The sequence below is a fragment of the Mycteria americana genome (assembly GCF_035582795.1).
Source record: "Mycteria americana isolate JAX WOST 10 ecotype Jacksonville Zoo and Gardens chromosome Z unlocalized genomic scaffold, USCA_MyAme_1.0 Scaffold_18, whole genome shotgun sequence".
In the NCBI taxonomy this organism is placed as follows: domain Eukaryota; kingdom Metazoa; phylum Chordata; class Aves; order Ciconiiformes; family Ciconiidae; genus Mycteria; species Mycteria americana.
The window spans coordinates 6,379,808-6,403,077 of NW_027445436.1; the positions used below are offsets into that span (position 1 = coordinate 6,379,808).

General features: G+C 43.7%; 1 protein-coding gene across 8 annotated transcripts in view; it reads left to right on the plus strand.

Moving 5' to 3' along the window:
* Positions 1–23,270, plus strand: part of LOC142402967 (E3 ubiquitin-protein ligase RNF38-like) — a 191,067-nt gene that overhangs the window by 19,578 nt on the left and 148,219 nt on the right. For 5 of the 8 annotated variants that reach the window (XM_075488986.1, XM_075488985.1, XM_075488987.1 and 2 more), the window contains one exon: positions 17,286–17,356. The exons of 2 other annotated variants lie outside the window; for them this stretch is intronic. In XM_075488986.1, coding sequence (XP_075345101.1) covers positions 17,286–17,356 — 71 coding nt within the window. Of the gene's footprint in view, positions 1–15,188; positions 15,370–17,285; positions 17,357–23,270 lie in introns of those variants that run through there. One more of the 8 variants, XM_075488989.1, reaches the window with a different exon arrangement.

The window sequence follows — 23,270 nt, forward strand, 5'->3', positions numbered from 1 at the left end:
TGTTGCCCTTTCCCCTGACTCTTACCCATAAACACTCAACCCTTTCATCACCATCGTCAAGCTCTAGACAGTCAAAACCGTCCCTAACATACAGGGCTACCCCACCGCCTCTCCTGCCTTGCCTATCCCTTCGGAAGAGTTTATAGCCATCCATTGCAGCACTCCACTTGTGCGAGTCATCCCACCATGTTTCCGTGATGGCAACTATGTCATAGCTATCCAGCTGCACAATGGCTTCCGGCTCCTCCTGTTTGTTGCCCATGCTGCGTGCATTGGTGTAGATGGACTTCTGCTGGGCTATTGATCCTGCCACGTTTTTGGGGGGAGAAGCCCTAATTCCTATGTGACTGTTCTCAGGCACTTCCGTGGTTTCTAACGCATCAACAACCCTTTCGTCTTTGATGCCGCATGGATCTCCATCCCCTACCTCCACTGAGACGGCAGACCGAAGGACCTCGCTAGCACACCGTCCCTCAAAGATTGGCGTGCCGCCCACAGGCTTATCTCTAGCGAGCCTGGTTTTATCCCCTTCCCCCTTCAAATCTAGTTTAAAGCTCTTTCAATGAGCCCTGCTAACTCCTGCACAAGGATCCTTTTCCCCCTTTGAGACAGGTGTACCCCATCTGTCGCCAGCAGGCCTGGTGTCATATAGACCAACCCATGAAATAGTTTCAGCAGTCGCTGTTAAAGCCAATGTATAACAATTTAATGGCCTTGGTAAATCTTTTTGGGTTGTTTTACTGGATGATCCTTTGAAGAACAGCAACTTGAAAAGAAGCAACCAAACCCAGTGATAAAATTGTTGGTTTCAGTAATATTCTTTTAAAGAAATATGTAACTAACAAAAGAAAACTAAGAGGGGTGTCTCGTCCCACTCGGTGGGTTGCGAGAGGGGTGAATCTTTTCGATTCCCCGACTGTTTGTGTACCGACAAAAGCCGATCTCTGCTCGGCAGAGCCGCGTGGTCGGTAGAGTCACGACAATGACTCAGAAGAACAGTCTGGCCAGCAACTTTATTAACTGGCGAATTCCACAAACGGACAAACTTAACGAACTGACGAGCTTAACGAACGAACAAAGGCGATTTGGCAATGGAGCTATTTTCCGGGCAACCCGTCACAATTTATCCCAAACTTGCATATATATATTGGAAGAGCAGAGGAAGAGAGAAGCAAGAAAAGGAAAGGAAAAGAGAGGAGGAAAGAGAAAGGAAAAGTATCACCACCCTTGGATCCTGCGATGACGATGACAGACGTGGCAATCCTCCAGTGGTGGGAGGATTCGCGCTTCCCGGGGGGGGGGCATGTCTTTTATAAGCTAATCCCCGCCTCTAGGTCCGCCCCTTCAGGACTTACATGGTTCTTGTTCTAGAAAGTTCTCAATCTTCTGCGCAGGCGCTGGGGGAGGGGGGTGGTCGCGAGGGGTCTCTCGGGCGGTTGCAAGCCCCTTCCTCAGATAAACTCTGTGTGACCTCTGGCCATACATGGTAAGGTCCGGCAGAACCCGGAACCGCGCATCCTCCGACGCGCTCTCCACGTCCCGCTTTCGCTCTCCCCCACCCCGTGCTCGCCATGCAAATAGCGCCTCAAGTCCCCACAATGTTTGAGACATTAACTCTTTCGGTCTCTCACAAAGGGGTATCAAGAAGGTAAAAAGTTTAAAACAGAAGGGAAACCAACTAAGTGTTACCTGTACTTAAGTGGTTAAAAGGTGAGAGAATTGAAGGTTAAGCAAGCATATATGAAAGTTTAATAAGTGATAGTGAATAGTAAGATATTATTATTAAACCAGAATAGAAATGGATATACAGAAGAACCCCACATTGTGCCTGACTTGTATAAATAGCAGAACTCAATATATTTGTACCCTTATATCTTTTAGAGAAAACCAGTTTGTAACCACTAATTGGAACGTGAGTCTTTGTGTAATCTGTAGCTCTACCAGTAGAGTGGGAAGATGGAACTTGTTTGTTTCTGCCCATGCAAGCATGTAAAACCAACACTACTGTGGCTATAATTGGTAATTGCACTTATCATGCCTCAGTATTCACACAGGCGGATGTGAAAAACTTGTCTAAAGAAAGTATTCAATGGACAGTACCTGGCTCTGAGGTTAGGGGATACCTAAATAGCATCCTCCAAAGCTAAGCAGAATGAGAGACACAAATCACAAAACTGTTTAGAGATCTAGATACACACTGATAAGTAGGGATCCAAGTGTTACATCAGCATGGGTGTGACCAGTACCCCCTGCTCCTGACCCCTGGTAATATGGTTAGCATAACCAGTGCCATTTTCTCAGGCAAACAGCCATAATATGTAAGCGTGCTGATCACCTATCACGCCCCCTTCTCTCTCCTCCTTTTTCAATATTGTGATAAGACCATTTGCCCACCAGTGTTGTCACCAGGATGTGGTGACCCCCGTTATAGAACAGGCAAAACTACTGTCAGCATTGCGATAAGAGTGTTTGCCCACCAACATTGTTGCCAGGATACGGTGACACCCGTTATGGAACAGGGAAGCGTAACAGCACATGAGATATTGCCTATAAAATCAAGCAGCTACAAGTGGGACTTAGACTGGATGGCAAAACCCATGATCCCCTGGTGGTCAGAGATGCCTCCATTGTTGTCTTCTTCCTCTGATGACTGACTGACTCATGTTCTGTTAGGTAAAGTCTAAGTCTAGATTATGATTATTGTATTGCGCAATGATTATTAAGAATTTGACCTGATTTGCAGAGGGTCCAGGTGACTAAAAAGTCTATGTAACTAAAAATTCTACATAATAAGAAAGCTACGCTAATTACTAGAAATTCTGTTTAACTGTAAGCTATGCTAATTGCTAAAAATTCTGTGTAACAATAAGCTATGCTAACTGCTAGAAATTGTAGATAACAATAAGCTACGCTGATTGTTAAAATTTCTATGTAATAATAAAGCTCTAATTATAACCACAACCCTGTGGCCAGTCCTCATTCTACCAAGGCTCCCTAAAGAACCTGCCTGTCTCCATAGCATCAGGTGACAATGGGAATATACTTAAGATTGCTCAAAGTGTAGTCACTGCAGATGAAGCACATTGGTATAATACAATCTCTGGTTGGAGCCCAAATGCTAATGCCTTGTTCCATCTCCTCACTCACCCTATTGTCGTATTGTTGGGGGCCCTTATAATCTTTACCCTTGTTGTTACAGTCTTATACGTAAAGATCTGGAGACTGTCACAGAAGGTGTTATTTATTATGCAAGTAACCTCCCACTACATATAATTAGATGAGAGAGAGTTATAGAGGTTTAGAGCAATGGGTGGAATGTATCCTGGCCTACAGAGCTGACATCACTCGAGTAATTAGGGTGATGTCAGAGGCCCACAGTTTGACCTTCAGTATGTTGCTATGTAGTCGTTAGGGATGTAACTTTTGTTAGATAAAGCACAATTAGACAGACGTTATGCAAAAAAAAAAAAAAAGTAATGGGCAGAAATAGCAGAACTAAACTTATACAAGAATGTTCGCCTGGCGACTCACTACATCACTCAACAAGCAACAGCTCAGAGTGGTCCTCTAACCAGTAAAGCTAAAACAACCTGGAAGAGTCTCTCCGCCTCATAAAAGTCATCCACCTCAGCCCAAAGGGGAGTGGCACAACTCTACCTTTGGGGACGCCCGACCCTGGAGAGCCTCCAGGGATGCCTGAGACCAAGCTTGCGTGGCCGGAACCATCATGCTCAGCACCCTGACTACTGACAACCGCCATTCCTGTCAGCAAGGAACGGGGAAGTAGAGATAACCAGTTTTCTGTAACTTTGTCGTGTTCTTTGCATTATTAATCACTCTTTCACAGAGGCAATATCTAAACTCCGTCACACAGATCCAATTATTGCATAGCAATTAATATGTACATTTAGTCTGTGCTGACCTAAACCACGACGTTAATAAAAATGGTGTCATAAGTGGGATCCGAAGGAGGTTTTGGAGTGTGAAAAGAGGATTGTACAGCTGTAGTACCGTCCAACGAATGTCCGCAAGGCTGAGACTACCTACAGCTGCCGAATTAGATTGCCCAGGTGTAATTTTGCAGGACCTGAGAGTGGGCGCTCGGGGTAGGAGTCTGGCGGGAAGCACACTTAGTGCTCCTTCTCGAGGTAGTGTTTTAATGGTGCATATAGGATAACACTAACTTATATGTAAGATAACACTAACTTCTACTTGATATAATGTGCCAATACTGTATATAAGATACCACTACCTCCTACTCTATATAGCATGTTAATAGCGTATATAAGATAGCACTAACATTTTGAAACATGTTCAAGCATAAAACAGTAACAAATGTAATGTAGCTCTTTCCCCTTCCTGGTATGTCTTCTGTAATCACTCAGCAACTCCCAGTATATAGTCCAGCAAATCCTTTCTGTGCTGTCCGAAACATCCTTGGTATGAAACCGTACTTCTTGGAAGGGGGAGGGGCCGAGACACTGTGTACTCCTTGAAGAGCAGTGGGAGGAAACAGGAGTCAAGGTTGTGTAGCTGTGCTCCGAGCAGCGTATCTTAACACTTCCTCTCCTGGCATCCATGTGAAGAGGTTGTTTCTTGCAATGGTTTCTGCCAGGCTGGAAGAGGGGCTGAGAACAGTCACACAAAACACTGATGATGTAAGAAACTGAAACCACACAACCCTTAAATAGGGACCTAAAGACTGATTTTAAACGAGTAGAGGAAAACCTACTAGCCTATTACGATGCTGGGGTGTGGGCACCAGCAGCTTAGAGCTAGATGACTGGGAGGCATGGTGGCTGGGGTCTCTGTCCAATGACAGAGCCATGGATAGTGCAATCACCAAGGAGTTAGCCACCTGGGTACATGAACTCAAGGAACAAGAAGGACATTTCTGCCTTTGTCAAGCCCCTGAGTGCACTAATAGGCCTTACTGGCCCTGACCAGCCTCACCTGGGGCCTCCACCCACACCCTCTGCCCATGGGCCCAGGGGATCCATTTCAGCTGAAGGGGAAATTCAAATTGTAACTGCTCAGCAATGGTAATTTGTGACAGAGGAATGATCTGGTGTGGAGGGCAAGAAGGCCTAACTGCAGAACTGGTTAAACTGCCTAGAAGCAGGAATGCCAGAGACAGAAGGACTCCTTGCAAGGGAGCATAGATTCCCTTGCTGATAAGATAAGAAATGCTGTCTTGTAAGGATCATGGAAAGCGAGTGCTCAGGGGGACACTTTTGGTCAGCAGAACTGGCGCTGGGGGATGAACCAAACGCCGGGTTAAGGCTCCCGATGTCGACGCTCCTATGATTGGTGCTGGCGCAAGTGCATATAAGTGCAGTATAAGGAATTGGCTTGTGCTGCATCTTTGCAGACTCCTTGTAGAACCGCTTATGGTGGTAGGACTCTGTCCAATGCATTGTCCATTAAATCTCTTTATAGTTAAGCACAAACATGTGTTTAATTCGCCTCGAGGGGTACAATAAAAATTCCCCAACAGATGCTACGGTAGCTACTGGTCAAAAAGGAGAGACCCATTCTTGTTTCCTTTGTTCTGTAAGGAGGCTTGAATAGTGTCTCCCATGAGGCTTTCTATCTCCCCGTCAGGCTTTGGCAAGGCTGTCTGTTTCTCTTGTCGTGCCCCAGTGTTGGGAGCTTTTTTTTCTTCTTCTGTTAGAAGGTTATTAATTAAAGCTGTCTCGTTGCAGCTCAGCAAAGATAAGACGTTACTGGAGAAAACCAGCTAGATTTAGGGATAAGGAAAGAGCTTATCCCTATGGGGTCATAGGAGATAACTTAGGAATAGTGCACCCACAATACTGAAATAACTGTCACCGAAATCGGGAATAAACCTCTTAACACCAATGTAGCATTAAGAAGCAGGCATTCTCTTTATTGCAGCGCTGGATGCACCGGGGATCCTTCCGCCTAACGTGCATACCAGTTTACACCGATCTAGGTTCATTTATAGAGTATATCTTTCCATATGCATAGGTTTTCACACTACTAGGCGGGACCATGTTAATTAGTAGCTTACATAATGATGATTCAGCATAACGCATGCTCAGTTTTTCACATGGGGGTCCTCTGGTGGTCGCTGGTGGTCGTAGACCCCCAAACCATGCTTTTCAGGTCATGAATTAAGGGTCATTCTTCCTTTTAAGGCTTATTTTTCTCCATTGTTAAATATCACATGCTAGAAGATCCGGTTTCACCAGGATATTCTTGGGTTTTCTTTTGTTCCTTCTTGGTTGACCCTTTGACCTTTATTCTTTACATGTTCCTCACTTATTTTCCAACACATGCACACATGCAGAGATGGCTGGGATTCCCCATGTCCCTCTGGTAGCCAAACCTTGTAGTCTTGCCCTTCGAGGCACACAGACTGTCCTGGTTTCGGCTGGGATAGAGTTAATTTTCTTCCTAGTAGCTGGTATAGTGCTGTGTTTTGGATTTAGGATGAGAATAATGTTGATAACACACTGATTTTTTAGTTGTTGCTAAGTGGTGTTTACACTAGTCAAGGGCTTTTCAGCTTCCCATGCTCTGACAGGTGCACAAGAAGCTGGGTGGGGACACAGCCAAGACAGTTGATCCAAACTGGCCAAAGGGCTATTCCATACCATATGACGTCATGCTCAGTATATAAACTGGGGGGAGTTGGCTGGGGGGTAGCGGTCGCTGCTCGGGGACTGGCTGGGTGTCAGTCGGTGGCTGGTGAGCGGTTGCATCACTCGTTTTTTTTCCCCTGGGTTTTGTTCCTCTCTCTCTCTCTCTCTCTTGTTGTTTTCCTTTTCATTACTATTATTATTATTATTATTATTATTATTATTATTATTATTATTATTATCCAATTATTAAACTGTTCTTATCTCAACCCACAAGTTTTCTTACTTTTGCTCTTCCAATTCTCTCCCCCATCCCACTGGAGGGAGGGTGAGCGAGTGGCTGTGTGGTGCTTAGTTGCCGCCTGAAGCTAAACCACAACACAGACACAAGCGGATCTCGCCCTCAGAGACCCCCAGACCCTATAGTCCCTCTGGCAGCTGGTGTAGTCTAACAGTGTAGTCTAACAGAAGCTGGTGGAAGGCCGGGGCTTACGTAAAGTTGATAAGGGGGATTCAGACGGGAACGCGGAACGTCTAAACAAGAATTACTGTCCTTGGGAGTAAAGCACATCCTGGAGAAATATGTAAGCTAATTAAGATGTTTTGGAAACCATCTGAAACAACTAGTAGAATTGTGATAAGAAGCACCCTCACGCAAACTATCCTCATTATAATACTAAAAATCACACCCCTCAAGCTGGAGACCCCGGCCCAAGCAGAGACCCCTCACCTTTGAGCGTGCGCAGAATTTTAAAGTAGCACTGTAGCTTTAAGTTGAAACAAGAGAAATGTAGAACAATAGAAAACTGCTTTGTGCAATTACTTATGCATATGCATAACTAGACTGTATAAATACTGTACCTGTATGACCGAACTTTGTGCTAGCTTTGTGGAGCTACCACCTAGCACCCATCTCTGCGCAGACGTGAAATAAAATACCTCTGCCCTGTGTGTATATTGGCGCCTCGCACAGCGGGTAAACGACCTCACGCTTGTGGGATAACACTGGCTGGGCCCCCCCGGTCCCTCCAGTAGCCAGCTCCTCCTGTGGTCTCACCCTTAGAGAAGCACACACATACCTGGCTCCCAGGCCACTTCACCTACTTGCTAGCTAGTCTGGCTTGATATTCGCTAGTGATCACACACTCTCTCGCACATCCTCATTTGCTACAGTTGATGCCACCATGGACACGTGGGCTCGCCGACCCACGGTCCCAGTCCAGTTGCTGATACTCAGACCCTCACTCACTCCAGTTGCTGGCACCATGGACACAGGGGCCCCTGTGACCAGAGGTCCCACTCCAGTTGCTGGCGCTTAAGTCCATTCACTCCAGTCTCTCCAGTTGATGGCATCAGATATAGAGGCCCTGTGACCCATGGTCTAACTCCAGTTGCTCACACTTAGACCCCCATACACACATATGCCACAGAATAGAGTCCCCTTACCTAGGAAAATAGATAGAAATGGAATTAAATAAGAAGATTGGACAGACTCTGCTGATGAGGCACAGGGCATGGCCAGACAAGTATACTGACCAGCAACTCTTTTTGTGTGACTGGCCTTTTTAATCCCTTTGTTCCCTCTGTTTTCCCACACTTGTTCCTCTCCAAACCACTTGGATCCCTCCCTTTCCCCACCTTCGGTTTCTCCCCAAAACATCCCATAATAAATCCCATGCAATCCCCAAACGCTCTTCCCCTGCATCCCATAACGTGTCCCATACCCCTAGGCAGCGGTCCCTCTCAGTCCAAAAGGTGCTCCAGTGTTGACACATCTTGATGAGTTTCACGCCTGAACAATGGGGCAGATCGCTCTCCTGGGACAGACCTGGGAGGAACCCAGACAAGGTGTCACTTCCTCTGATTCTGTAATTTGGGTTCCCCACCTGCCGTTGTGCCTCTGTGCTCCTCTGGGCTTGTGGAGATGGGCCTTTGATGGGCTGATAGCTCTCCTGTGATGGGCCTGGGACTAGCCAGGGGCAAGGTATTATTCGGGCTCCCCCACCTAAGTTGAACATGGAATCATAGAATATTCTGAGTTGGAACAGACCCATGAGGATCATTGAGTCCAACTCCTGACTCCACACAGGGCAACCAAAAAGTTAAACCATATATCTGAGAGCGTTGTCCAAATGCTTCTTGAACACTGACAGGCTTGGGGCCATGACCACTTCCCTGGGGAGCTTGTTCCAGTGCTTGACCACCCTCTCAGTGAAGAACTTTTTCCTAATATCCAATCTGAACTTCCCCTGACACAGCTTTAAGCCATTCCCTCACGTCGTATCACCGGACACCAGAGAGAAGAGATCAGCACCTCCCTCTCTGCTCCCCCTCATGAGGAAGTTGCAGACAGCAATGAGGTCACCCCTCAGTCTCTTCTTCTCTAAGCTGAACAAGCCTACTATCCTCAGCCGCTCCTCATAAGTCAGGCCCTCTAGTCCGTTCACCATCTTTGTTGCCCTCCTTTGGACACATTCTAATATTTTTATATCCTTCTTATATTGTGGAGCCCAAAACTGCACACAGTACTCGAGGTGAGGCCGCACCAATGCTGAGTATAGCGGGACAAGCACTTCTTTCGACTGGTTAGCTATACTGTGCTTAATGCACCCCAGGACGCGGTTGGCCCTTTTGGCCGCCAGGGCACGTTGTAGACTCACATTGAGCTTACCATCATGTATTTCAAGTGTTTTTCAATAACTCCCAGAATAACCTTCTCCATAATTTTACCAGGCACCAAAGTGAGACTGACAGGCCCTATAACTACCAGGGTAATCTCTCTGGCCCTTCTTGAAAATGGGAATAACATTTGCTAGCTTCCAGTCGACTGGGACCTCTCCAGATTCCCAAGACCGTTGATAAATAACTGAGAGAGGTCTCGCAATAACATCAGCCAACTCTTTCAGTACCCTGGGATGAATCCCATCGGGCCCCATAGACTTATGTGCATTCAGTTGCAGCAGCAAATCCCATACGAGTTCAAAGTCAGCTGGGAGCTTATCACTCCCCCAGTCGCAACCCTCCAACCCAGGGCTCCTGGAGTCGCAGGGCCCATCATTGGTGGTGTTGTAATAATCAAATGTAAGTATACAATTCACATAATGTTGATGCTGCTATAGAAATCCATTGTAGAGCCCTACCCTATCTCCATAGGAACTTAGACAATGTGCCTTTGTCTAATAAGCAGGATGTGGCTGTCGAAAGCAGAAGTTTAACTGATGTATTACTAGCCTAGTTAGTAAACCATGAAGAACCGCTTAGATCTGCCAAAAAGGTAGGAAACCAGGGGAAAAGTAATTCCGGCAGGGGGAGATCACGACCACCGACTCACAGACCACCTACCCCAATTATACCACCGACTCAAAATGATGAAGTTGAAGAAGAACAACTCCGCCCATGCTGGGCGAAGAGATTTTAACCAATCATTTAATAGAAGAATATTGCATATGTATTAGGAGGTTGAATATGTTCATGCTTTGTGTATAAATAACTGTTAATTTGAAAGCTTGGTGTGCTGTCTTGAGACAGACACCCACATCTGCGCAAACATGCAATAAAATACCTCTGCTCTGTGTGTATATTGGCATTTTGCACACCGGGTAAACAAACCCCGATTTTTGGGACAACATTGTTAAAGACAGAGGCGAAGAAGGCATTAAATATCTCTGCTTTATCTTCATCCCTATTGGTGAGGTGACCAACCTCATCAAGTAACAGACCAATGTTTTCTTTAGTCCTTCTTTTGCTGTTAACATACTTTAAAAAGCCTTTTTTGTTATCCACCACAGTACTGGCCAGCTTCAACTCCAATTGAGCTTTGGTTGTGTGAATTTTCTCCTGACAGTGGTGAACAGCATCTTTGTAGTCCTCCTGTGTAGCCTGACCTTGCTTCCAAAGTGTATTCCATACACTTTCTTTTTCCACCTAAGTTCCAGAAGGAGATCCCTGTTCAGCCAAGTTGGCCTTCTGCCCTGCTTGCTTGACTTCTGACACATTGGAATTGCCTGCCTCTCTTAAAAGATGGCTTTTAAAAAGTGACCAGCATTTATGGACTCCAATACCCTCAAAAGCAGATTCCCAGGGGACCTTACTAACTAGCTCCTTGAACAGCCTAAAGTCTGCTCTCCCAAAATCCAGGGTCTGCTGACAGTTTTTTCTCATATCACCAAAGATTTTAAACTCAACCATCCAACATGAGTCAGTAGCATGCCCTTGCAGCAAAGGTGGCCCACCGCATCCTGGGCTGTATTAGAAATAGTGTAGCCAGAAGGTCCAGGGAAGTGGTCCTTCCTCTCTTTTCAGCACTTGTGAGACTGCATCTGGAATACTGTGTCCACTTTTGGGATCCCCATTACAAGAAAGACACTGACCTACTAGAGAGAGTCCAGCAGAGGGCCACCAACTGGTCAGGCAGCTGGAGAACTTGACATCCAAGGTGAGACTGAGAGAACGGGGCCTGTTCAACTTGGAGAAGAGAAGGCTAAGGGGAGACCTTACTGATGTATACATGTATTGGGTTTATATGGCAAGGTATTGGTAGTGGGTGGGGGCTGCAGGGGTGGCCTCTGTGAGAAGAGATCAGGGGTTGCCCCCATGCCGGACAGAGCTGGTTCCAGCTGGCTCCATAATGGACTCACTGCTGGCCAAAGCTGAGCCAGTCAGTGAAGCTGCTGGCGTCTCTGTGATAACATATTTAAGAAAGGGTAAAATACACTGCACAGCAGCTGTGAGAGGGAGAAGTGAGAAAAGTGAGAGAAACAATCCTGCAGTCACCAAGGTCAGTGAAGAAGGAGAGGGAGGAAGTCCTCCAGGCACAGGAGCAGACATTCCCCTGCAGCTGGTGGTGAAGACCATGGTGAAGACCCAGGTTTTCCCCCTGCAGCCCATGGAGGACCCCACGCCGCAGCAGGTAGATATGCCCTGAAGGAAGCTGCAGCCCATGGAGAGGAGCCCATACTGGAGCAGTCTGTCCCTGAAGGACTGTACTCTATGGAGAGGACCTATGATGGAGGAGTTCTTGAACAACTGCACTCATGGGAAGGACCCACGTTGGAGCAGTTCGTGAAGGAATGTATCCCTTGGGAGGGACCCTATGGTAGGACTCTGTCCAATGCAATCTCTTTATATTTAAGCACAAACGTGTGTTTTAATTCACCTCAAGGAGTACAATAAAAATTCCCCAACACAGCTCAGGCCTGGGCCTTCAGTCCCTATCTCAGCTATGTTGTAGGTGTGTTTGTCTGCAGCTCCATCACAGCAATGCCTGTGCCTGGCGATGAACCTCAGTGATCCAGACCCTGACCCATGGACTTTCTTCCCAGCTTGATTTTCGATGTGCCTTGTCACTGTGAACCTGCCTGGTGATCCCTGGAGTGTGTCCCACCCTGGTTACCCTCAGTGGACCTGATCCTGACTTGACTTCCAAGCTTGACCTCAGAACTGCCTCATCACCATGGACTTGCCTGAGGATCTGGACTCATGGCTGACCATTGCTGCCATCCCCAGGCCTGGCCCCTTGCTTGGGGGCTGTGGGACAGAACCCTGGCTGGCAAGGCCCTTGCCCTGCCAGCTGTGTTATCACGCTTGGCTCCCAGCTCCCCATCCCTTACAGAGAAGCTGGCTCCTGCTACTCCCTGACAGACATCTAAGCCACAGAAGGTTGAGGAAGACCTCACACCATCAGCCCCACCAGCAGAAAATTCCTTGTACAGCACTCTCCTTGAAGAACTGGCTTTGGTAAACCTCAAAGAGGTTACCAAAGAGGCAGGCTCTGCACCTGGCCAGGTCAGGGAAAAGGATAATGATGATGATAAAGAAGATATTTTGACCTTAGAGAGGTGACGACTGGTGGTAGCCTGGGCTGCAGTGATCGTGCCCTGGTGTAATTCATGATCTCAAGGGATATAGGCCAGGCGAAAAGTATAGTCAAGACCCTAAACCTTAGGAAAGCGAACTTTCAGTTGTTTAAAGGACTAGTGGATGGGACCCTGTCGTGGTTTAACCCCAGCTGGCAACTAAGCACCACACAGCCGCTCGCTCACTCCCCCCACAGTGGGATGGGGGAGAGAATCAGAAGGGTAAAAGTGAGAAAACTCATAGGTTGAGATAAAGACAGTTTAATAGGCAAAGCAAAAGCTGCACATGCGAGCAAAGCAAAACAAGGAATTCATTCACTACTTCCCATGGGCAGGCAGGTGTTCAGCCCTCTCCAGAAAAACAGGGCTCCATCACACGTAACGGTTACTTGGGAAGACAAACGCCATCACTCCAAATGTCCCCCCCTTCTTTCTTCTTCCCCCAGCTTTATATGCTGAGCATGATGTCATATGGTCTGGAATATCCTTTTGGTCAGTTGGGATCAGCTGTCCCAGCTGTGTCCCCTCCCAACTTCTTGTGCACCCCCAGCCTACTCGTAGGCAGGGTGGTGTGAGAAGCAGAAAAGGCCTTGACTCTGTGTAAGTGCTGCTCAGTAATAGCTAAAACATCCCTGTGTTATCAACACTGTTTCCAGCACAAATCCGAAACATAGCCTCATACTAGCTTCTATGAAGAAAATTAACTCTATCCCAGCCAAAACCAGCACACATGGTAAAATGAATAAATAGTTATGATTTTCAAATAAATAATAAAAAGCAACCTGAAGAGTGTTTTTTCTACTGTTCATAACTTTGTTTTTAGATGGCAATATTATATTCTCACTGGGATGAGAATAACTACTGTTTTAGGCTACGTTACATCTGATATTTCTCAATTTCTTAGTTAGTTATTGTTTTCTCCTCTTCTAAGAATCAGTGTCTCCTAATAATATCTGCTTTGCATTGTTTCTCAGCTAGTTGCGTGTTTTTAGGTGCCCTGCTATGCAAACTGCCACACTTGGTTGCTGTCTTCACTACAGTCTGGGAGCTGTGAGTGAGATACTAACTGCCCCTCCACTCATTGTCAAGATGGGCTGGGGCTGTACTGGGAGCATAGCAGCATGTCCATACTACTCCTTGTCCTATTGTCTTTGGGCATGGCAGCATATCCATAGCCATAGGTGTACAAACACAATATTAAAGCATTGTCTACCCCACTCCTATCTCTATGTTGCTTAGTTACGAAAGAACAAAGTAATCACTTTAGTTACATTTGGTTACACCATGAGGTTTTTTCATCCCCTGTCTTGTTGTGGAGGAGGAGTGAGAGGGTGGACACCTGGCTCCTGGCCAAGGTTAACCCACCACATGAATCAAATCTCTCTAACAGGCTGATTAGTTGCCGTCTGGATGGCAACAGGATCCTCCATTGTAAGGCTCCTTGTAATGATGCCTTCAGTTGGATCAGTTGAGAGTCCCTGAACTAATTTTTTAGTGAATTCTTATAATCCAGATGGCTCATCCTACGTGACCACTCCAATGCATGCATGAGCCGTTGCTATTGATTATCTCCTCTTAACTATGTACAAAAGACTGTCCTATGTGACCATTTCTGCATCTGCAAGAAGAGTTTCTACTGACTATTTACAAGTATCTTATCTATGTAGTTAGATCAATTCTACAGCAGGAACTGCCTGGGGGAGTCACTCAGACTGCCAGATTCTCCACGGAGGATCTTAATCAACATATTGAAGCATATTAGTGCCTATCAATTGGCCCATGCACAACAGGGGCTGCCTGTGGGAATCTCCTGGACTATCTGAACTTCCCACTGGGAGAGATCCTGTAACAATTAGTCAAATGCTTTGCTGTGAAGGGGCCAGGAGTTGTCAATCACCTTGTCTCAATTCAGTCCATTGTCTCATGTAGCAGAGACTAGCTGGGGAGCTCCTGGACTACCCAGGGAACTGATGACTAGGCCCACTGCATATACACACAAGCACAGCCTTGATACACAGCTACACCACAATTATAACTTTAATTTCCTCCTTATATAACAATTATAAATTAAATTCCATAGAACTTACCATAGGTGGCAGTGGGTTGTTTTAGTGGATTTTGCAATGAGTATGCATCTCCTCTAAAAGTTAAATGGAGGCTATTGCTTTCATTTTGTACTGGCCACACGACTGATAATTATTTGGGTGTCTTGCAACCTAGTCTTGACAGAAATTACTGTACCCGAAACTGAAAAACCCTTCTGCCTTTTCTAGTACCCTGAGCACACGTTCCCATGTAAATAACACCAGAAAGAATATGAAGCTAAATAACGACTGATGTTTAAATTAAGTGAAGCTTTCAAGATTTAAAACCACATTTACATGAAAAAATGTGTTGTCCTAAATAAAACTATTCTTATTTCATCTTTATGACATAGACCATAATAATAGCAATTAAAAACCCTGTGAAATTGTATTGGGTTTATGTGGCAAGGTTTTGATAGCAGAAGGCGGGGGGGCTGCAGGGGGTGCTTCTGTGAGAAGAGATCGGGAGCTGCCCCCATGTTGGACAGAGCCAGTTCCAGCCAGCTCCAAGACAGACCCACTGCTGGCCAAAGCTGAACCAATGAATGATGCTGGTGGTGCTTCTGTGATAACATATTTAAGAAAGGGTAAAAAATGTTGTGCAGCAGCAGCTGGGAGAGAGGAGTGAGAAAATGTGAGAGAAACAACCCTGCAGACACCAAGGTCAGTGAAGAAGGAGGGGGAGGAGGTGCTCCAGAGCAAAGATTCCCCTCCAGCCCGTGCTGAAGATCATGGTGATGCAGGTTGCCCCTCTACAGCCCATGGAGGTTAACGGTGGAGCAGATATCCACCCTGCAGCCCATGGAGGACCCCATGCCACAGCAGGTAGGTATGTCCTGAAGGAAACTGCAGCCCGTGGAGAGCTCATGCCAGAGCAGGTTTTCTGGCAGGACCTGTGACCCCGTGGGGGACCCACACTGGAGCAGTTCTTGAAGAACTGCAGCCTGTGGGAAGGACCGACATTGGAGAAGGTTGTGAAGAACTGTCTCCTGTGGGAGGGACCCCAAGGTGGAGCAGGGAATGCGTGAGGAGGAAGGAGTGGCAGAGACGAATTGTAATGAACTGATCACAACCCCCATTCCCTGTCCCCCTGCACCCTTCAGGGTGGGGGGAGGAGGTAGAAGAGTCAGGAGTGAAGTTGAGCCTGGGAAGGAGGGGGGTGGTGGGAAGGTGCTTTTAGGTTTTGGGGTTTTTTTTCACTATCCTACTCTATTTTTATTTGGCAACAAATTAAATTAATTTCCCCAAGTTGAGTCTGTTTTGCCCATGACGGTAATTGGTGAGTGATCTCTCTGTTTTCATCTTGACCCACGAGCTTCCCCTGTCTTGCTGAGGAGAGGGAGTGAGAGAGCTGCTTGGTGGGCACCTGGCAGCCAGACAATGTTAACCCACTACAGAAATCTAGATTCACTTCAAAGCCTGCTTGTGAGCACAAATGCTAACAGTTTTAAATAAGCTGTGGCAGGTGGATCAATTTTTGTAGTTTACAACTGGTATCAATTTTTTAGGTTCAAGCCAAAAATCTATCTAGGTTTAATGACCATTTATTACATTTATGTACTACTTAAGTAGTCTGTAACAATTTAACAATTTCAGTGTAGTGAAATCATGCATGAGGGGTGTTCAGACTAACAGGGAGATTCTACCAATTTTTTGACTATTTTTTTCTTTCCTAAAATACATTTATGGGATTACTTGAGGAGGAAGTGCATAACCAAAAGACATGCTCTTAAGCATTTTTTCCATTTGAAAATGGAGGGTTTAAAACTTTTTTAAAAAATTAACTTTGAAGATTATGTCCTTGAACAAAATAAGTTTACAGCAAAGTGAATGTACTCACCAATTAACTGAAGCTCACATATGATTCTTGACTTTCTACTTTAAAAGCAAGAAAAAAATATTGAAAGTGATTTTAATGTCTGATAAATTTTTGTTTAACTAAAGTAGTGACAGCTATAAGCAATGACACATTACAAATTTTTTTTCCAAATAACTGTGTTGGGAGAGGTATCTAAGGAGACCTTGCAATGATTTCTGCCTGTGCCTGATCTGTATTTTGTCAAGCATTCTTACAAGATCTTTGATCAGTCCTCTTATGGTCCAAAGCAACGTGGACCACAAAGATGTATAAACATGCTGTATGTGAAATTACAAAATAAAAGTATCCACATTTCAAAACTTCAAAAACAGTGAGAAATTGTTAGGGAAGAGCTTTAGGTACATCTTCCACAAGGAAACCATGTAATAATGCAGCTTTACAAATGAGACTGTTTTTTCTACTTTTTTTCTTAAGTGTCTTTGCTCAATGGGAAGAGGGAGACTTTTTTTCCACAGCGTACAGGCTCTGTACATGTATTCAATTGCATGTTAGACAAAAGCTGTTCCCAGCTTCTAATTATTTTGGTTCAGTACAGCTTAGTCCTTACTTAAGTTTGTGCGTATGTATTTTACTGAATATGTTTGTTTTGGCTTAATGAACCAGTGCTAATTTTGTTATCTTTAAGCATTTAAAAAAATCATCTGGGTGAAGTTATTGCTGGCACACTGAAAAATGTCTCTCTGCTGCTTATTGTCTTGAATATAAGATCTGTCTGATACAGATGTTTAGCAAGTAAATATGTCTGCCATGTAAAAATAGTTTCTGGCTGGTACAGTTGTCTATATTTATTTTTAGTGTTTATAGGAACTGGGTTTTCATTTTAATGAATTTTTTTCCTTCCCCTCCCTCACTTCTCTTGTAGGTAGCATTGGCACTGCATTTCAATGCCAGTCAATCCATCAAGATCACATTTGCAGCAATGAAAGTGACAAGGTGAGGTTTGCATAAATGTTCCATTTACAAGGTGCATTTTTTTATGAATCACATTGATTTTACTGTAGTAACAGTGTTTGTTTTCCGGGCCCAGCAGCTAACTTTCAGTGTTACACTTTGAAATCTCTCTGGCTTTTTAAGAAGTATATGTACTTACTTCACTCAAGACAATCTTTTTAGTTGATTAAAAAGAGATTTGTCTTGTAGCATATTTTTCTTCTTGCTTGCGTTCCCTTGCTATTCTAAATATTTGTGGTTTACCATACTGACCCTCACAGGTAATAAAGAGTGGTAATGTCATAGAATCATAGAATAGTTTGGGTTGGAAGGGACCTTTAAAGGTCATCTAGTCCAACCCCCCTGCAGTGAGCAGGGAATGTCATTGTTAATATGTTAGGCACAGTAACATGTCTTACACCTATCACTTGTGTCTTCTGAGGTTTGAGCTAGTTAACAATGCTGAGAGTTTTTTTGCAATGGCTTTCTTTTCTATATTTGGAGATGGCAACTCCAGGTTTTACAGACAGGAACCTATTGTTCATTACTGTAGCTTTAAAATATCATCCTATCTAGCACCATCCAAGTGTTTTTCCTAATCTTTTAGCAAGAGATCATGCTCGCACACTGGATTGCTTTCAGTCTGTAGAGATATGCGTTGGAATTGTTCAGTGATATATCAGTAATGTATATGTGGGCTATATGATATATCAGTAATATATGATATATCAGTAATATATGTGTGGAATACAGAAGGGAAAAGTTTTCAGGTTGAATTACTGTCAAGACTTGCTTTCATGTTTCTGTTCTTGTTCGTGTTTTTTCCTTAACAGTTCCTCTCCTTAATAACACAAATTGATTAACATTAGTCCAATATGTAATGTGTTACGTAATTATTTTCAAGTTTGACACTGTATAATAAGCTTTCTTGCTGCCTTGAGAAGCCTGGGAAAGGGCATGTATTAGTCAAATTTAATTAATCTTTCTTGGAAGTTGGAATGCTAGCTGCCTGTCAGTGCTTTGATAACCGCACAAATCCTTGTGTTTTGAATTGGTGGAATAATGAGGAGGAGTTAGGCATTGCGGGAGTGAAAGGGTTAACAAGATTAAAGTACGGAGGGTCCGGGTCATGTCCGAGGGAAGGAGGCTGCGTGTCTGGAGCAGGGGTGGACGGGATTGGAGGGAGGTAGGCGAGCGCGTGACTTCTGTTGTGAAGGAAGGAACTGCAAGGTGGTAAGAAGATAGCTGAAGGGACGCATGAACAAGACATATAAACCAATAAGAGTTCTCTCAGTAGTACATGTGTAAACAATTAGAAAGTATATAAGCCGTGGAATATTTCAATAAGGGGTCTTCGATTTACTCTCTATCGGAGTCCGTGCATCAATCCGCTACAGAATAACTTAAGACTCAGTTTGTTTATAGCATTTTCAGCTCATTCCAAAACCAAGTTTCTTTTCAGAATGACTCTGCATTTTTTCATAATTTGGAAGTATGTTCAGATTTGGAGTCTAGTTATCTTTCAAATATTGGACAAACATGCTAGTTACAACTTGGTAAAAAAAAATATTTAAAGTTTCCAGTTGATTTGGTGGTCATTGTCAGGGAGCAGCAAGACTGGCTGCTCCACAAGAGCAGGCGAGCTGGGAGCTGAGGGTGACAGCAAGGCAGAGGCAGTGGCCTCAACATCAAGGGGTGCAGTCTCGTAGCACCTGAACAAGGAGAGCAAAGCAGGTCTGGTGACAGTGACCAGGGTCAGTTACGGTCCAGTGATAAGCAAGGCCATAGTAATAAGGCAGGTCCGAGGTCAAGCCAGGAAATCAAGTCAGCAAGGCAAGGAGAGGATCAACAAGTTACATGGCCAGGTACAAGTGTACATAGCATACCTACAGTGTAGCTCAGACAAGGACCAAGGTCCAATGGCCTGAACTTAAATGCAGCTCCTGAGTGAAAGGGGTAGCCCCTGCACTGAGGCTTTTCCCAGCTCTTTCTCAGCAGTCTGATCCCAGGTTACAGAACTGTGCTATGTCAGAGCTGGCCTTGAGTGCAGGCAGACAAACCCTTGGTGGGGAGGGGGGAAGAGGTCGCAGAGTCTGTTGGTGCACTCTGGGCCCTGGCAGTCATACGCTATGGTAGAATAAGACAGTTACTTTCCCTAATGGTGTTTCCAAGGTCTGAAAAGCTTCTTTCTACATATAAAAGGAAGACAAAAAATAGTCCAATTACTTTAAACTATTTTCTTTTTCTATGGTGTTGGATCTATTTTCAAGGAAAGTTAGGGATTATGCTGTAGCTTTGCCTTATGTAATGGGCTTCTTCAATAGCAAGCCTTTGCTGTCTGTCTTGGAAGCCTGACAGGGTTGAACGTCACTTCTAGGTGATACATCAGAAGTGTGGAACAGATGGTGGAAATGTGGAAGAGACAAAATATTAGAGTTGAAGATTCTGTGGTCAGGATTCAGTTGTACAGTCACTGTGTGCTGTTGCATACTCACACACTGAGTGTTACTTAAAGAAATCGATTTATTGCAGTCTTCTGCATAGGGTAACACTCCTTTGGGGAATCGCTCAAACAGGATGGCCAGTTGTCTGGATGTTGACAGGTGTCTCAATTGCAAGGGTCCTTGTAATCTTCAGCTGGATCAGATGAGACTTCCTAAACTGTTGTTCTGTAAATTCTCATAATCTAGCTGGCTCCTGGTCCTACAATACTGCTCTAGCATATGCATGATCAGTTTCTATTGAGTAGTTAAACTATCTTAACTATGTACATCTTAACTATTATCCTATCCAATAATAAACATATCTAAACATACAAATAGCATCTATCAATTGGTCAGTTACTTTATCTGTGCAAAGCAGGAATTGCCTCTGGAGTTCCTGTCAATCTATTGATTATCTTATCAAATGAAGCCAGGACTGCCTGGGAAGGGGGGTCCTTTATCAATTGGTCAATTATCTCATCTAGGCAGAAACTGTCTGGGGGGTTCCTGGGAGTGTTCTATTGATGACTAAGTGGGCTGAGTATGTACATAGGCACAGGCTTTATACCCAGCTGCATTAATTATATTTGTAGTGTAATTTTAAATTCCACAGGTTTTGCCAAATTGCCAATACATCTGTTGGTAGTAATGTTTGTAGAAAGCAGTAAAATGAAGATTTTTTTAGATCCTTTTACATGTTGCATATTCATAAATTTCTTTTGTTCCTTGTGAACTATATTCTAAGTGGATTTGTGGGGGAGAGGAGAAAGCAGTGGTAAATTCCTTTCAGAGCTACACTAATGTACCAACTTCCATACTGGAACTTCCTTCCTTTTTAACACTCCTCCCTTTCTGCCATTATGGTGAAGATCATCTTTTTATTAGTGGTTGGGTTAAGACAAAATTCAAGGAAGATAATAATGTATGTTCAATTAAAAAACTGTTTTAATTTCAGTTGAAAATTCCATTTTTGGTATGTCACAAAATTTTGGGAGGGTGGGGGAAAACACAGCAGGTTTAAATTCCAGAAGACTACATAACTTTTTTTGAGTTGCATAGCATATGATCTGTTTCCATATTGATAGAACAAAGGGACTAGAATTTTTTTGGTTTTGATGTTTGTTGGAAGGCAGGAGGGGGGAATCCACCTTTCTTATTGGTATTGATTCTGTATCAAATTAGAACACCAAGTTGTAAAAGCTGATAAAAGTAAAACTTGTCCAAAACACAGGAAGAATGCATTTTGGAAGCATTGCAGAGATATATGTGCTTTTGTCCCCAAATGTCAGTTTTATGTTTGATTTTTCTATGAGAAAATGTGAAACTGTCTTGCACTTTATAGGAGAATCTGGTGATTCCCCCAGTAAAATGATTGTTTCTTCTCAAGAATGTTCACAATTCTACCAAACTTGAGCTATAATACTGCTTTCTAAAAGCAGTGGGTAGCAATAGTAGGGTATAGCAATAGCAATCTCCTACCCCTTTCTCCCAGTACTCCATGTGTGTCTATGTGAACAAGGATTTCCACACCAATTACTTCATTTTGTTGACTCAGCACACAAGAATCTTGAATTCATGTTCACTGAGATCAGCAGGAAACTGAAGACTAGGATTTCTTCATGTGTGGCCTCATGGCATTAAAAAAAGAGAGTCATTGTTTGGTAATACAAAGAACCTGCTTAACCTCACAGCATCAAAAAGCAACATTTTGCAATTTATCCCTTAAAAAGATGTAGTATTTCATATATATATACACAATACAGTTTTCCATTGTATGTGGTGTTGTAAAATGATTATAAACAAGTCTTAAATTGCTGTTTTGGAGGTGGAAACTTTCAAGTATCAATGCATGAATCGGATGGACTCTTTTTTACACCTGTAATTTCTTTGATTTTTTCTTTGAAGTGTAACATGCCATCTATATTTAATACCAAAGTTTTTTAAATGAATAGAATAATAATATAAAGTGAGGCTGGAATTGTTATTCTTAAATAAATGACAAAAATGGAGAAAATGCTGTTGCTTAAAATATTACTTTGCTTTAAACTCCAACAATGGCTTCCCATTACAGGTAAATCGAGAGATATATTATTTTTCAGTGCCTTTCAACCATATTCAGTTTATTTTCTTTAAACATTTTTCCTCCATTAGCTTTTTATTTCAACACTGGTATAATTCCACAAAAAGATGCTTCCACTAGTTGAAAAGAAACTGTATTCTACAATACCTCTCTGATTGCCAGCTGTCTTTAGATTAGTGCAAGAACAATCTGATTGGAGGTTACTTTTTTTTTCTAAGACTTTGTGTTTCACAGTGGAAAGTACTGCATAATGCAGCTTGTCATGTTATGTTTACTTACAGAAAATGCAAATTTGAAATTTCTGAAATCACTGGGTCCTTATGGTCTTAAGTATTTCTACGTCATACATGGTTAGACCTTCTCCCAGTCTTGGGCAAGACTGGGCAATCAGTTAACTGATTGCCTGCTCATTTAATTTCTCAGTATTCTTATTTGTAAATAAACCTACAAAGATGCAACTTGTAACTACTTTTGGAATGTGTCTTTCAGAGACCTCATCCAGCTATCTATTTCCTTAGTTCCTATGCAAATAAAACCAAACTGACCACCCAATAGTAATGTAAAAAATAAAGCACCATAGGAGCAGTGCTGGCACTTAAGAGCTGCCAGATAAGGCACTAAATAAGGGACAGATTCTTCCCTTAAATTAAACATTTATATGATATAGATTAGTGAAGTAAAATACTTAGCATGAAATATACAGAATATGTAAAATGCCCAGATTTGCCTCTTCCTCACCTTAAGGTTCTAGAATCAAAGTTATGTTGTTTTAGCTGCAGTGGTTCAATGTTGCATATGCTTACACTAATGCATCTTAATGTTTTGTAGTGTTTTGTTTGATTATGATGTTATAAGTCCTTCATGCTTTGTCACTTTCCTTGGAAATTTTCCCTATAACTTTGTACATCTTACTGTTTGGAAGGATTATCTCTTTAAGACCACAGCTACTGCAGGAGGAGCAAGGGGAGCAGTAAGAGCCAATGGGGTGTTGCAGAGATGAAAGACCATGATTATTATCGGGTACAGAGGAGTGGCAGGCAAGAAGGAGGTCATAAAAGGGCTGCTGGTGCTGATAATTCTAGGGCCTTGGTTCACAGGCTAGCAAAACTGAAAACACTGTTACAAGGAAGACTACTAATTAGGTGTCGTGGTTTAGCCCCAGCTAGCAACTAAGCACCAGACAGCCGCTTGCTCACTCCCCCACAGTGGGATGGGGGAGAGAATCGGAAGAGCAAAAGTAAGAAAACTCATGGGTTGAGATAAAGACAGTTTAATAGGCAAAGCAAAAGCCGCGCACACAAGCAAAGCAAAGCAAGGAATTCGTTCACTACTTCCCATGGGCAGGCAGGTGTTC